Here is a 16,120-nt window from a genome sequence, read left to right as displayed (position 1 = left end):
AGGAAGGACACTGTCCTGGCAGGATTCAACACTTGCTGATTAAAGAGCCCTTGGGCCTTGGCCGGGTGCAGTGGCTCACACACGTAATCTCAGCACTTTGGGAGGCTGAGGTGGACAAATCACCTGAGGTCAGGAGTTCAAAACCAGTCTGGCCAACATGGTGAAACCCTGTCTCTACTAAAAATACAAAAATTAGCTGGGCGTGGTGGCAGGCGCCTGTAATCCCAGCTATCAGGAGGCTGAGGCATGAGAATTGCTTGAACCCGGGAGGTGGAGGTTGCAGTGAGCCGAGATCACGCCACCGCACTCCAGCCTAGGCGACAGAGCAAAAATACGTTAAAAAAAAAAAAGAGCCCTTGGGCCTTGAATAAACATTTGGTGGTTGCCAGTATTTGATACAGGCCTTAGGTGACATTCAGTGCCATGCTGGCTTCAGGTGTGACCCAGTACATTCCCAGCTGTGATGACCATGAGCAGAGACTTCTGCTTAAGAAAAGGAAATGGAAAAGTAAAGGGGACTTTGTCTTACAGCTTGGGTACCAGCTCAGCCATAGTGAGGTAGAGCACCAAGTGGGCTTCAGGGGTCCCCAATTTCAGGCCTTGGCTCCTGGATGGCATTTTTGGACCTGCCCTAGGCCAGAGGGGAGCCCACTTCACTGAAGGGAGAGACCCAGGCCTGGTAGCATTCACAAGCTGACTGAAGAGCCTTTGGACCTTTAATGAACATTGGTAGTAGCTAGTCAGTATTTGCCACGGGTCTGGGGCAGTTGTGGCCACAAAGAGAGACTCCTTCAGTTTGAACAAAGGAGAGTCAAGAACGAGAAGGGGGCCAGGTGCGGTGGCTTACACCTGTAATCCCAACACTTTGGGAGGCCGAGATGGGTGGATCACTTGAGGCCAGGTGTTCGAGACCAGCCTGGCCAATATGGTGAAACCCCATCTCTACTAAAAATACAAAAATTACCTGGGTGCGGTGGTGCATGCCTGTACTCCCAGCTACTCGGAAGGCTGAGGCAGGGGAATCGCTTGAACCCAGGAGGCAGAGGTTGCAGTCAGCTGAGATCATGCCACTGCACTCCAGCCTGGGTGACAGAGTGAGACTCCATTCCAGAAAAATAAATAAATAAATAAATAAATAAATAAATAAATAAATAAATAAATAAAAAGATTGGGAAGGGCTTTGTCTTGCAGCTTGGGTGCCAGCTTAGTCGCAGTAGAATAGAGCATCAGGTAGATTTCTAAGGTTCCTGACTCCAGGCCCTGGCTCCTGAATAGAATTTCTGAACCTGCCCTGGGCTGGTGAGGAGCTTCCCATCCTGAAACGAAGGCCACAAGCCTGGCTGAATTTGCTACCCACTAACTGTACAGTCCTTGGGCCTTGAGTGAACACTGGCAGTAACCAGGCAGTGGTCACTGAAGGACTTGGGCAGGACCCAGTGCTATGCTAGCTTTGGGTCTGACCCAGTGCAGTCCTAGTGGTGGTGGCCACAGAGGGGCTTGTGTAACCCCACCCCCAGCTCCAGACAGCTTAGCAGGGAGAGAGAGAGACTCTGTTTGTTTGGGCAAAAGAAAGAGAAGGAACAAGAGTCTGCCTGGTAATCCAGGGAATTCTCCCGGATCTTACCTAAGACCACCAAAGCAGTACCTCTACAAGTCTGCAAGAGTCACAGCTTTACTGGGCTTGGGGTGCCGCCCAATGCAGATATGTACTGCAGTGACCAAAGACTTAGATCACAACACTCAATTCTCTTTGAATACTTGGAAAGCCTTCCCAAGAAGGATGGGTACAAACAAGCACATTGTTCAAAGACTACAATTAATACCTAACTTTTCAATGCCCAGACATCAATGAACATCCACAAAGATCAAGACCATACAGGAAAACATGGCCTAAATAAGGCACCAGTGACCAATCCTGGAGTAACAGAGCTATATGACCTTACAGACAAAGAGTTCAAAACAGCTGTTTTGCATAAGTTCAATGAAATTTAAGAGAAGGATTTCAGAATCCTATCAGACAAATATAACAAAGATATTGAAATAATTTTAAAAAGCAGAAATCCTGGAGCTGAAAAATTCAATTAACATACTAAAGAAATCCCAGCATTTTGGGAGGCCAATGCAAGCAGATCATGAGATCAGGAGATCGAGACCATCCTGGCTAACATGGTGAAACCCCGTCTCTACTAAAAATACAAAAATTAGCTGGGCGTGTTGGCGGGCGCCTGTAGTCCCAGCTACTTGGGAGGCTGAGGCAGGAGAATGGCGTGAACCTGGGAGGCAGAGCTTGCAGTGAGCTGAGATTGCACCACTGCACTCCAGCCTGGACAACAGAGTGAGACTCCGTCTCAAAAAAAAAAAAAAAAAACTAAAGAATGCATCAGTCTCTCAACAGCAGAACTAATGAAGCAAAAGAAAGAATCAGTGAGCTTGAGGACAGGTTATTTGAAAATACAGTCATGGGCCAAGTGCAGTGGCTCACACCTGTAATCCCAGCACTTTGGGAGGCCAAGGTGGGTGGATTACTTGAGGCCAGGAGTTTGAGACCAGCCTGGCCAACACAGTGAAAGCCTGTCTCTACTAAAAATAGAAAGAATAAGCTGGGCATGGTGGCGCATGCTATAATCCCAGCTACTTGGGAGGCTGAGGCATGAAAATCACTTGAACCTAGGAGGTGGAGGTTGCTGTGAGCAGAGATCATGCCACTGCACTCCAGCCTGGGTGACAGAGTGACATGTGGCCTCAAAAAAATAGAAAAGAAAGAAAATACAGTTAGCGGAGACTAAAGAAAAAATAATAGAAAAGAATGAAGATCTAGAAAATGGCCACAAAATGGCAAATCTAAGAGCTACTGGCCTTAAAGAGGAGGTAAAGAGAGAGATTCAAACTACTGATACCTTGAGTAGAAAGACTAAAAGAAGAACCTATAAAAAGGAAAAACTACAACAACTATTCAAGACATAGACAGTATAAGATATAAATAGAAACAACGCAAAGTTAAAAAGCAGGGGAATGAAATTAAAGTGTAGAAGTTTTTGTTTTTGTTTTTGTTTTGAGATGGAGTCTTGCTCTGTCACTCAGGCTGGAGTGCAGTGGCGTAATCTCAGCTCACTGCAACCTCGACCTCCTATGTTCAAGCAATTCTCCTGCCTCAGCCTCATGAGTAGCTGGGATCACAGGCATGCACCACCACACCCGGCTAATTTTTGTATTTTTAGTAGAGACAGGGTTTCACCATGTTGGCCAGGCTGGTCTCGAACTCCTGATCTTAGGTGATCTAAGGTCATCCACCCACCTCGGCATCCCAAAGTGCTGGGATTACAGGCATGAGCCACTGCAACCAGCCTAGAGTTTTGATTAGTTTTCTCTTTGCTAATTTGTTAGTTTGTTTATGCAATCAGTGTTAAGATGTCATCAGTTTAAAATAATGAGTTATAAGATCTTATTTGCAAGCGTCATGGTAACCTGACAAAAATAAAACACAAGAAATTAAAACATACCACCGGAGAAAATCACCTTCACAAAAAGGAAGAAGGCAGGAAGGAAGGACAGAAGGAAGAGAAGACCACAAAACAACCAGAAAACAAATTAAAAATGGCAGGAGTAAGTTCTTATTTATCAATAATAACATTGAATTTAAATGGACAAACTCTCCAATCAAAAAAGATAGAGTGACTGAATAGATTTTTTTTGAAAAGGCTGAGCACAGTGGCTCACGCCTATAATCCCAGCACTTTGGGAGGCCAAGGCAGGCAGATCACCTGAGATTGGCAGTTCGAGACCAGCCTGACCAACATGGAGAAACCCCGTCTCTACTAAAAATATAAAATTAGCTGGGCGTAGTAGCACATGCCTGTAATCCCAGCTACTCGGGAGGCTGAGGCAGGAGAACTGCTTGAACCTGGGAGGCAGAGGTTACGGTGAGCCGAGATCATGCCATCGCACTCCAGCCTGGGCAACAAGAGTGAAACTCCATCTCAAAAACAAAAACAAAAACAAAAACCCAACAATCTGTTGCCTACAAGAAACACGCTTCACCTATAAAGACACACGTAGACTGAAAATAAAGAGATGGAAAAAGATTCCATGCCAATGGAAACCAAAAAAGAGCAAGAATAGCTATGCTTATATCAGACAAAATAGATTTCAGGACAAACTATAAAAAGAGAAAAAGAAGGCCATTATGTAATGATAAAGGGGTCAATTCAGCAAGAGGATATAACAATTATAAATATATATACACCCAATACTGGAGGATCCAGATGTATAAGGCAAATATTATTAGAGCTTAAGAGAGCTATAGACCTCACTACATTAATAGCTGGAGACTTCAACACCCTACTTTCAACAATGAACAGATTATCCAGACAGATAATCAACAAAGAAACATCAAACTTAGTCTACAATGTACACCAAAAGGATTTAATAGATATTTACAGAACTTTTCATTCAATGGCTGCAGAATACACACTCATCTCCTCAGCAAGAATGAGTATTCTTGATCATATTCAAGAATAGACTACATTAGGCCCAAAACAATTGTTCAAAAATTCAAAAAAATTGAAACTATGTCAAATATCCTCTCTGACTACAGTGTACTAAAACTAGAAATCAGTAACAAGAGGAATTTTGGAAACTATACAAACACATTGAAATTAAACAACTTGCTCCTGAATGACCAGCATATCAATGAAGAAATTAAGAAGATTTTAAAATTTCTTGAAAAAAACAAAAATGAAAACACAACATAACAAAACCTATGAGATACAGTGAAAGCAGTACTAAGAGGAAAGTTTATAGTAATGAATGCCTACATCAAAAAAGTAGAGGCCAGGTGCGGTGGCTCACACCTATAATCCCTGCACTTTGGGAGGCTGAGGCAGGTGGATCACCTGAGGTCAGGAGTTTCAGATCAGCCTGGCCAACGTGATGAAACCCCATCTCTAATAAAAATACAAAAAATTAGCAGGGCATGGAAATGTGCACCTGTAATCCCAGCTACTCAGGAGGCTGAGGCAGGAGAATCACTTGAACCCAGGAGGCACAGGTTGCAGTGAGCCAAGATCACGCCACTGCACTCCAGCCTGGGAAACAAGAGCAAAACTCTGTCTCAAAAAAAAAAGGTAGAAAAACTTGAAAAAAACAACCCAATGTTGTATTTTTTTTTTTTTTGACGGAGTCTTGCTCTGTTGCCAGGCCAGAGTGCTGTGGTGCAATCTCAGCTCACTGCAACCTCCGCCTCCTGGGTTCAAGCAATTCTCCTGCCTCAGCCTCCTGAGTAGCTGGGATTACAGGGGCACACCACCATGCCTGGCTAATTTTTGTATTTTTAGTAGAGACAGGGTTTCACCATGTTGGTCAGGATGGTCTCAATCTCTTGATCTTGTGATCCACCTGCCTCGGCCTCCCAAATTGCTGGGATTACAGGTGTGAGCCACCGCACCCAGCCGAAGTATCTTAAAGAACTGGAAAAGTTGGCTGGACACAGTGGTTCATGCCTGTAATCCCAATACTTTTGGAGGCTGAAGCAGGTGGATTGCTGGAGCCCAGGAGTTCAAGACCAGCCTGAACAACATGGTGAAACCTTGTCTCTACAAAAAATACAAAAATCAGCTGGCGTGGTGGTGTTCACCTGTATTCCCAGCTACTTGGGAGACTGCGGCAGGAAGATAACTTGGGCCTGGGAGGTAGTGGCTGCAGTAAGCTGTGATCTCACCGCTGTACTGCAGCCTGGGCAACAGAGCAAGACCTTGCCTGAAAAAAAAGAAAAACAAAACTGCAAAAGCAAGAGCAAACCAAAGCCAAAATTAGTAGAATAAATAATAAAAATCAGAGCAGAAATAAATGAAATAAAAAAATACAAAAGATCAACAAAATGAAGAGTTGGTTTTTTGAAAAGATAAACAAAATCGACAAACCTTTAGCCAGACTAAAAAAAAAAAAAAAAGAGAGAGAGAGAGATGACCCAAATAAGTAAAATCTGGCTGGGCACGGTGGCTCATGCCTGTAATCCCACCACTTTGGGAGGCCAAGGCCGGGAGATCACCTGAGGTCAGGAGTTTGAGACCAGCCCGGCCAACATGGTGAAACCCTATCTCTACTAAAAATACGAAAATTAGCCAGGCGTGGTAGCAGGCGCCTATAATCCCAGCTACTCGGGAGGCTGAGGCATGAGAATCACTTGAACCCAGGAGGCAGAGGTTGCAGTGAGCCCAGATCGCACCACTGCACTCCAGCCTGGGCGACAGAGTGAGATTCAGTCTCAAAAACTAGATAAATAAATAAAATATATAAATAATAAATAATAAAAGTAAAATCTGAGATGAAAAAGAAGATATTATAACCAATACCACAGAAATTTAAAGGATCATTAGGGGCTACTATGAGCAATTATATGTCAATAAATTGGAAAACCTACAAGAAATGGATAAATTCCTAGACATATACAACCTACCAAGATTGAACTATGAAGAAATCCAAAGCCTGAAAAGACTAATAACAAGTAATGAGATCGAAGCTGCAATAAAAGTCTCCCAGCAAAACAAAGCCCAGGACTTGATGGATTCATGGCTAAATTTTACTAAACATTTAAAAAAGAACTAATTCTAATCCTACTCAAAGTATTTTGAAAAATAGAGAAGAGAATACGTCCAAACTTATTCTATGTGGTCAGTATTACCCTGATACAAAAACCAGACAAAGACTTATTAAAAAAAAAAAAAACACTACAGGCCAATATCCCTGATGAACATGATGGAAAAACTCTTGACAAAATATTAGTAAACCAAATTCAACAACACTTTTTTTTTGTTTTGTTTTGTTTTTTCAGATGGAGTCTCATTCTGTTGCCCAGGCTGGAGTGCAATGGCGCGATCTCAGCTCACTGCAACCTCTGCCTCCCAGGTTTAAGCAATTCTCCTGCCTCAACCTCCCGAGTAGCTGGGACTATAGGTGCGTACCACCATGCCTGACTAATTTTTTGTATTTTTAGTAGAGAAGGGGTTTCACCATGTTGGCCAGGATGGTCTTGATCTCTTGACCTTGTGATCTGCCTGCCTCGGCCTCTCAAAGTGCTAGGATTACAGGCTTGAGCCACTGCGCCTGGCCTCAACAACACATTTTTTTAAAAAATCATTAATGGCCAGACACAGTTGCTCACTCCTGTAATCCTAACACTTCGGGAGGCTGAGGTGGGAGGATTGCTTGAGCCCCGGAGGCCAAGGCTGCAGTGAGTCATGTTCCTGCCACTGCATTCAAGCCTGGGTGACAGAGCAAGAACTTGTCTCTAAAAACACATTGCTAAAATAACTAAAATAGTATAACTGGAATGTTTGTAACACAAAGAAAGGATAAATTCTTGAGGTGATGTGATGGATACTCTGTTTACCCTGATGTGACTATTATGCATTGTATGGCCATATCAAAATATCTCATGTATCCCATAAATATATACACCTACCACGTACACCTGAAGATTAAAAATTACAGCACTTTGGGAGGCCAAGGCAGGAAGATCGCTTGAGCCCAGGAGTTCAAGTCCACCCTGGGCAATATAGGGAGACCCTGTCTCTAAAAAAAGTTTAAAAAAAAAAAGCTGAGCATGGTGGTATACATCTGTAGTCCCAGCTACTTGAAAAGCTCAGGTGGGAAGATTGGATGAGACCAGGAGGTGGAGGTTGCAGTGAGCTGAGGTTGCATCACTGCACTCCAGCATGGGCAACAGAATGAGACCCTGTCTGGGGAAAAAAAAAAAAAAAAAAAAGGCCAGGTGCAGTGGCTCATGGCTATAATCCTAGCGCTTTGGGAGGACAAAGCAGGTGGATCACCTGAGGTCAGGAGTTTGAGGCAAGCCTGGCCAACATGGTGAAACCCTGTCTGTATTAAAAATACAAAAATTGACTGGGCTTGGTGATGCATGCCTGTAGTTTCAGCTACTTGGGAGGCTGAGGCAGGAGGATTGCTTGAGCCCAGGAGATGGAGGTTGTAATGAGCTGAGAGTGTACCACTGCACTCCAGCCGGGGTGATGGGAGAGAAACCCTGTCTTAAAAAAAAAAAAAAAGGTATATATATACATATATATATATATATACACACACATATATATATGTATATATATGTATATATATACATATATATACGTGTATATATATGTATATATATATACGTATATATATATAAAATTTAAAACTGTTAAGAAAAAGAAGAAATCATTCCTTAAATATTTACATACACATGAACATATATAAATACATTATATATATATATGTTATTTACTATTATACACAATGTAACGGTCCAGGTCTCTTTTATATACGCACACACACATAAACACACCCACAAGGTGCTAAACATGTCACTCTACATTTTTAAATTTATTGATCTCTTTAAAGCATCTAACTCCATGTAGGAGGGGTCTGGCAAACTACGGCCTGTATACAACCTGTTTTTGTACAATGAGCTAAGAACAGTTTTTACATTTTTAAAAGGTTGTAAAATAAAACAATAACAACCACAAAAAAGAATATGAGATAGTGACTATATGTGGCCTGTAAAGACTAATGTATTAGGCCAGGCGTGGTGGCTCACGCCTGTAATCCCAGCATTTTGGGAGGCCAAGGCGGGCAGATCACAAGGTCAGGAGTTCAACACCAGCCTGGCCAATATGGTGAAACCCCGTCTCTACTAAAAATACAAAAATTAGCCAGGCGTGGTGGCACGTGCCTGTAATTCCAGCTACTCAGGAGGCTGAAGCAGGAGAATCGCTTGAACCTGGGAGGTGGAGGTTGCAGTGAGCTGAGATCTGGCCACGGCACTCCAGCTTGGACAACAGAGCAAGACTCCATCTCAAAAAAAAAAAAAAAAGCCGAGTGTGGTGGCTCACACCTGTAATCCCAGCACTTTGGGAGGCCGAGTTCAGAAGTTCAAGACCAGCCTGGCTAACATGGTGAAACCCCGTCTCTACTAAAAATACAAAAATTAGCTGGGTGCGGTAGTGGGCGCCTGTAACCCCAGCTACTCGGGAGGCTGAGGCAGGAGAATTGCTTGAACTCGAGAGGCGGAGGTTGCAATGAGCCAAGATCGCACCACTGCACTCCAGCCTGGGCAACAGCGCAAGACTCCATCTCAAAAAAAAAAAAAAAATTGCCAGGCGTAGTGGTACACGCCTGTAGTCCCAGCTACTTGGAAGGCTGAGGTGGGAGGATTGCTTGAGGTCAAGGCTGGAGTAGGCCACGATCGTGCCACTGCATTGAACCTGGGCAATAGAAACCCCATCTCAAAAAAATTAATAAATAAAATAAAATAAAATATCTTTTATTTTGTCATTTTTGCCACTTTCTGTGTTTCTTCTGCTAGTTCCTCTTCCTATGTTTCTTAAAGTGACATTTACATTACACAGGATCCATATGTTCTTCCTGGGAAAACTTATCCAGTCCCAAAGCTTCAGTGACTAACCATATGCAAACTCTCCAGCCCTAATCTTTCAGTTGAACTTCAGACCCCTATTTCCAATTAAAAACATCTACTTAGATGCTCCACAGGTGCATTACGCTAAATGTATCCAAAACTAAATTCATCATCTTTTCCATTTTTTTGTATTTTCTTTTCTTTTTTTAAAGACAGGGTCTCACTCTTGCCTAAGCTAGAGTGCAGAGGCGTGATCATAGTTCACCGCAACCTCAAACTCCTGGCCTCAAGCGATCCTCCTGCCTCAGTAGCTAGCTACAGGCATGTGCCACTATGCCTGGTTAATTTTTTTTTTAAGAGATGGGGGGGGTCTTGCTTTGTTGTCCAGGCTGGTCTCAAACTCCTGGCCTCAAGCCACCCTCCTGCCTTGGCCACTCAAAGGTGTTGGGATTACATGTGTGAGCCACCACTCCCAGCCTCTTGTATTTTCTATCCACCCCGCTGGCAAAGTGAGAAACCTCCACATCATCTCTGTGGCTTCCCTGCTCAATCAAATCTGATTGATTTACCTGTTAAAAAAGATTCTCATTTGGTCCATTTCCTGCTATTCTCAATACCATCTCACTAGTTCAAACTTAACTGAAGTTTTTGCCTTCACTTTCTCCCTTCAATCCATTCTAATCTACTAGTCTATAGCACCAGCAAGTATCTTTTGTTTTTTAGTATGATGGCTGTTATTGTCTGATTATAAAAATAATTAGATATCTTTCAGAACAGAGACCTTACCATACCATTGACCTGTTAAAAGCCTGTATTGGTTCCCTACAGCAAGGATTGGCAAAGCTTTCTGTAAAGAGCTAGATAGTAAACATTTTAGACTTATTGAGGCTACACAGTCTCCGTGGTAACTACTAACTCAGCAGTGTGGCTTGAAAGCAGCCACAGACAATATGTAAATGAATGGGAGTAGCTGTGTTCTGAAAAAAGTTTATTTACCAAATAAGGAAGCACTCTAAATTTGACCCTTGGGCCTTACTTTTATTCCATCCTCCAAAAGTCTTATTCAAGTTACAACCTCTTTCATAATAGTCTCTGATAATCCCATACACAAGGATTTCTCTTTTACAAACTAATAGCACTTACTGTACAATTCAAGTAGTTCTCAGTCATACAGGGCTTTAAATATCTCACATATCATTTTCTTAAAATGTTATTTGACTTTTTTCATGTCAATATATCTTCCTAGTTATACTTTAAATACTTTAAGATAGGGATCATGTGTTATGTATCTCTGAATGTCCAATAATACCTACGAGATAATAAATGTTCACTGAGTGATGGCAAACTATTAAGTCCTATAGAGAACAGCAACATATATTAAAAATGGGGCTGGGGCTGGGCGCAGTGGCTCATGCCTGTAATCCCACCACTTTGGAAGGCCGGGGTGGGCGGATCACTTGAGGTCAGGAGTTCGAGATCAGCCTGGCCATAATGGTGAAACCCCGTCTCTACTGAAAATACAAAAAATTAGGCCAGGCGCGGTGACTCATGCCTGTAATCCCAGCACTTTGGGAGGCCGAGGCAGGTGGATCACGAGGTCAGGAGATAGAGACCAGCCTGGCTAGCACGGTGAAACCCCATCTCTACTAAAAATACAAAAAATTGGCCGGGCATGGTGGCACATGCCTGTAGTCCCAGCTACTCGGGAGGCTGAGGCAGGAGAATGGGGTGAACCTGGGAGGCAGAGCTTGCAGTGAGCCAAGATCGCATCACTGCACTCCAGCCTTGGCGACAGAGAGAGACTCCATCTCAAAAAAAAAAAAAAAAAAAAAAAAAAATTAGTTGGGTGTGTTGGCGAGTGCCTGTAGTCCCAGCTACTCAGGAGGCTGAGGCAGGAGAATTGCTTGAACCTGAAAGGCGGAGGTTGCAGTGAGCTGAGATCACGCCACTGCACTCCAGCCTGGGCAACAGAGTGAGACTCCATCTCAGGGAAAAAAAAAAAAAAAAACTGGGGCTGGGTACAGTGGCTCACACCTGTAATCCTTGCACTTTGGAAGGCCAAGACAGGAGGATCACTTGAGGCCAGGAGTTTGGGACCAGCCTGGGCAACACAGTGAGACCCTGTCTCTACAAAAATAATAAATTAACTGTGTGGGGTGGTGCATATCTGTAGTCCTAGCTACTTGGGAGGCCAAGGCGGGAGAACTGCTTGAGTCCTAGGAGTTTGAGGCTGCAGTGAGCTATGATCATGCCATTGCCCTCCAGTCTGGGCAACAGAGCAAGACTCAGTCTCAAAAAAAGAAAAAATAAAGGAGAAAAATAGGAAAATGGTTACATAATATACTAAAAAAGAGTTTTCAATCTTTTAGTAACAGATTGACAAACCAAAATATGACACTAGAGATAAAGTTACTATAAAGGCCATTTAAAAATCATATGTATAACTATAACAAAAAAGTTAACGTTAATTAAATATTAAATATATGCCAAGCACTGGAGTAAACACTATCTCATTTAATCCTGACAACAAAGACTATACTTTCAGTGATCATGTCTATAGTTCATTACAAGGGAAGTTTCTCTGAACTTGTAGAGCACTGTAACAAATGCTCAAAATGTTACCTATTACTGTTTTCAGTTTTACATGTGTTTTTATAATTAGTATAATAAATACAGAATGCATTTCATCATTTTTTTCCTCAAATTTTCCAGTTAAAAACATTTTTCAATAATTCTGATAATAACCTTCGAGGTGGATACTAACATCATCCTATGAGGAAACAAACATAGATGTTAAATAAGTGACTATTAAGTGAAGCAAGATTCAACCTAGTTATAGAAATATTTTTAAAATAAGTATTTCTGGCTGGGTGCAGTGACTTACGCCTGTAATCCCAGCACTTTGGGAGGCCGAGGCAGGCGGATCACCTGAGGTCAGGAGTTTGACACCAGCCTGGCCAACATGGAGAAACCCCACCTCTACTAAAAATACAAAAATTAGCCAGGTGTGGTAGTGGGCACCTGTAATCCCAGCTACTCAGGAGGCTGAGGCAGGAGAATTACTGGAACCGGGGAGGCAGAGGTTGCAGTGAGTGAGCTGAGATCTTGCCACTGCACTGCAGCCTGGGAAACAGAGCAACATCTGTCTCCAAAAAAAAAAGTATTTCTTGACTGAATGTGAGTAATATTTTTAAATAGCCATGTTGGGCTCTTTTTTTAAAGTGTGTTAATTACTTAAATTTAGACAGTAGTGTTGTAGGGGTAATAAGAATATCTGGAGAGTCATTTACCTTAATTTCTCCATATCGAAAGGGATTTTGTACATCTCGGGCCAAAACAGTACTATTCCCCCTGACCTGACCTGCAGTCACCACTCCTTTCGTGGTTACTATGACCACTGTTTCATTAGAAGAAGTCCAGGTAAAGTTGCCACTGCCACCCTCTACCTGTGAAAACGCACATTACATTTAATTACAATCGGAAGAAAATAAAATTTAAGTGAAAATGTAAAACTTGACTGGTGAAATAAAGTTTACAAAATAATAACATAATGTAATAAATTATTTTTGGACACATTAGAAACTGTGACACTAGGCTGGGCATGGTGCCTCACACCTGTAATCCCAGCACTTTGGAAGGCCAAGGTGGGTGGATTACCTGACGTCAGGAGTTCGAGACCAGCCTGGCCAACATGGTGAAACCCTGTCTCTACTAAAAATACAAAATTAGCCGGGAGTGGTGGCACATGCCTGTAATCCCAGCTACTCCGGAGGCTGAGGCAGGAGAATCGCTTCAACCTGGGAGACAGAGGTTGCAGTGAGCCAAGATTGTGCCATTACACTCCAGCCTGGCCAACAAGAGCAAAACTCTGTCTCAGAAAAAAAAAAAGAAAGAAAGAAAGAAAAGAAACTGTGACACTATAGTAAAGTACCTTAACAGGCAAGAGAAATACTAAAGGGAGGCAAAGTAATGGTAGTGTCACAAAATGTCAAAAAAAGACACAACAGAACTTTATAAAACTCACAAGGAAAGGATATTGGGAAGAGAGACAGAAAGCATCTGTAACCAAGTCTTGTCATAGATGACATTTTTCAAGAGTATAATTTTGGTTGTCACCAAAACCCAAGTTATACTTTTAGGATTGGGAGGAAATAAATGTAACATTAATCAAATTTCAATAAATTAAGCTATTAGAGAAACCGGCTTATGTCCTTGTGAAGCCTTATAGGACACCATACCTGTACTTTATAACGATATAACATTCCCATAGGATGATGAGGAAATGCCAGAAATTTGGGTGTAAGCATGATGGGAAAATAAATCTTCACTTCTTGTTGGTGTTTGATTAGAAATTTTATAGGCTGAATATCTTTATTCTATAAGAGCAGGAAAAAAGGAGCAAAATATATTTTATAAGGACTATTCTTATAATACACATTCATATACTCAAAACATCAGCAAAATGGTATGCTCATAAATTACTCAACCAGTTTCTATCTACAAAAGAAATAAATAAATATTTCTCTTCATTAAATAAGCATAGCTACTATGGTTCAATAATAATGAAAATGAAATAATAATGAAAAGGGTTGTGCTAGACCTAAACTAATTATCAGAATCAGGGAAAATAGCTTAAAATTCCCTGAAATAAAAGAGGTTTTTAAAAAAATCAACATAGTAAGGGAAACCATACTTTCAGAAGAAAGAACCCTGGACATCCATAAACTGTAAAGGCAAAGGGATACTATAAGCTATTCAGAAGAAAATGAGAACATTTAAAGGTGCTAAGGTAAGAAATTCACCTCATACTTAAAAACAAGCAAAACCCACCCATATATAGAGGGCCAACTTTTTGTGTAAGGTTCTACAGGGCTGGCTGGGAGAGGTGGCTCATGTCTATAATCCCAGCACTTTGGGAGGACGAGGTGGGTGGATCACCTGAGGTCAGGAGTTCAAAACCAGCCTGGCCAACATGGTGAAACCCCATCTCTACTAAAAACACAAAAAATTAGCTGAGCGTGTGGTGCATGCCTGTAACTCCAGCTACTTGGGAGGCTGAGACAGGAGAATTGCTTGAACTTGGGAGGCGTAGGTTGCAGTAAGCTGAGATCACACCATTGCACTCCAGCCTGGGCAACAATAGGGAAACCTGGTCTCAACAAACAAACAAACAAAAAACCAAATAAATAAATAAATAATAAGGTTCTACAGGGCCGAATGTAGGACTTGAGTATGTGTGGATTTTGGTATATGTGGGGTCCTGAAACCAGTTCCCCCCATATACTAAGGGACAACTGTATTTAGAAGTGCATTATCCATGGTGTATATGTGCCACATTTTCTTAATCCAGTCTATCACTAATGGACATTTGGGTTGGTTCCAAGTCTTTGCTATTGTGAATAGTGCCACAATAAAAATACGTGTGCATGTGTCTTTATAGCAGCATGACTTATAATCCTTTGGGTATATACCCAGTAATGGGATGGCTGGGTCAAGTGGTATTTCTAGTTCTAGATCCTTGAGGAATCGCCACACTGTCTTCCACAATGGTTGAACTAGTTTACGGTCCCACCAACAGTGTAAAAGCGTTCCTATTTCTCCACATCCTCTCCAGCACCTGTTGTTTCCTGACTTTTTAATGATTGCCATTCTAACTGTTGTGAGATGGTATCTCATTGTGGTTTTGATTTGCATTTCTCTGACGGCCAGTGATGAGGAGCATTTTTTCATGTGTCTGTTGGCTGCATAAATGTCTTCTTTTGAGAAGTGTCTGTTCATATCCTTTGCCCACTTTTTGATGGGGTTGTTTTTTTCTTGTAAATTTGTTTGAGTTCTTTGTAGATTCTGGATACTATGCAGCCATAAAAAAGGATGAGTTCATGTCCTTTGTAGGGACATGGATGAAGCTGGAAACCATAATTCTCAGCAAACTATCGCAAGGACAAAAAACCAAACACCGTATGTTCTCACTCATAGGTGGGAATTGAACAATGAGAGCACTTGGACACAGAAAGGGGAACATCACACCCCAGGGCCTGTCGTGGGGTTGGGGGAGGGGGGAAGGATAGCATTAGGAGATATACCTAAAGTAAATGATGAGTTAATGGGTGCAGCACACCAACATGGCACATGTATACATACGTAACAAACCTGCACATTGTGCACATGTACCCTAGAACTTAAAGTATAATAATTAAAAAAAAAAAAAAGAAATGCATTATCCGAGGCGGGCAGATCACGAGGTCAGGAGTTCGAGAACAGCCTGGCCAACATGGTGAAACCCCGTCTCTACCTAAAGATACAAAAAATTAGCCAGGCATGGTGGCACGCACCTGTAATCCCAGCTACACACGAGGCTGAGGCAGGATAATCACTTGAACCCATGAGGCGGAGGTCGCAGTGAGCTGACATCACACCATTGCACACCAGCCTGGGAGACAGGGCGAGACTCCGTCTCAAAAAAAAAAAGTAGTGCATTATTAAATTTATAAATATGTACTTTAAAAATCCCTTTATTGTTGATTTTAATCACATGATTGCAGACAAGGTATAATAATCTGGTAGTGAGATCTTCTTCAAGGATAGTCAGAGAAACTTTTAGATCTCTTATGGGGATCTCGTGCTGGGAATTTAAAGCCCTGATGTAACCATTTTCTTTCCCCACACTATCCAGCACATTTAGCAACAATGATCAATCATATTAAATCCCTTACT

At 42.0% G+C, this 16,120-nt stretch overlaps 1 protein-coding gene across 5 annotated transcripts in view; it reads right to left on the bottom strand.

Annotated features, from left to right (window-relative positions):
- NUP210L (nucleoporin 210 like) overlaps positions 1 to 16,120 on the bottom strand; it is a 166,148-nt gene that overhangs the window by 116,026 nt on the left and 34,002 nt on the right. For all 5 annotated transcript variants that reach the window (XM_055360127.2, XM_055360113.2, XM_031010422.3 and 2 more), the window contains exons 11-12: positions 13,645 to 13,782; positions 12,697 to 12,852 (exon numbers count right to left, since the gene is read on the bottom strand). In XM_055360127.2, the coding sequence (XP_055216102.1) occupies positions 12,697 to 12,852; positions 13,645 to 13,782 (294 nt within the window). The remainder of the gene's footprint in view (positions 1 to 12,696; positions 12,853 to 13,644; positions 13,783 to 16,120) is intronic.

This window comes from Gorilla gorilla, chromosome 1 (assembly GCF_029281585.2).
Source record: "Gorilla gorilla gorilla isolate KB3781 chromosome 1, NHGRI_mGorGor1-v2.1_pri, whole genome shotgun sequence".
Classification (NCBI taxonomy): domain Eukaryota; kingdom Metazoa; phylum Chordata; class Mammalia; order Primates; family Hominidae; genus Gorilla; species Gorilla gorilla.
Note: the sequence above shows the minus strand (reverse complement) of the source record. Positions and strands in the feature narration are given on the sequence as shown.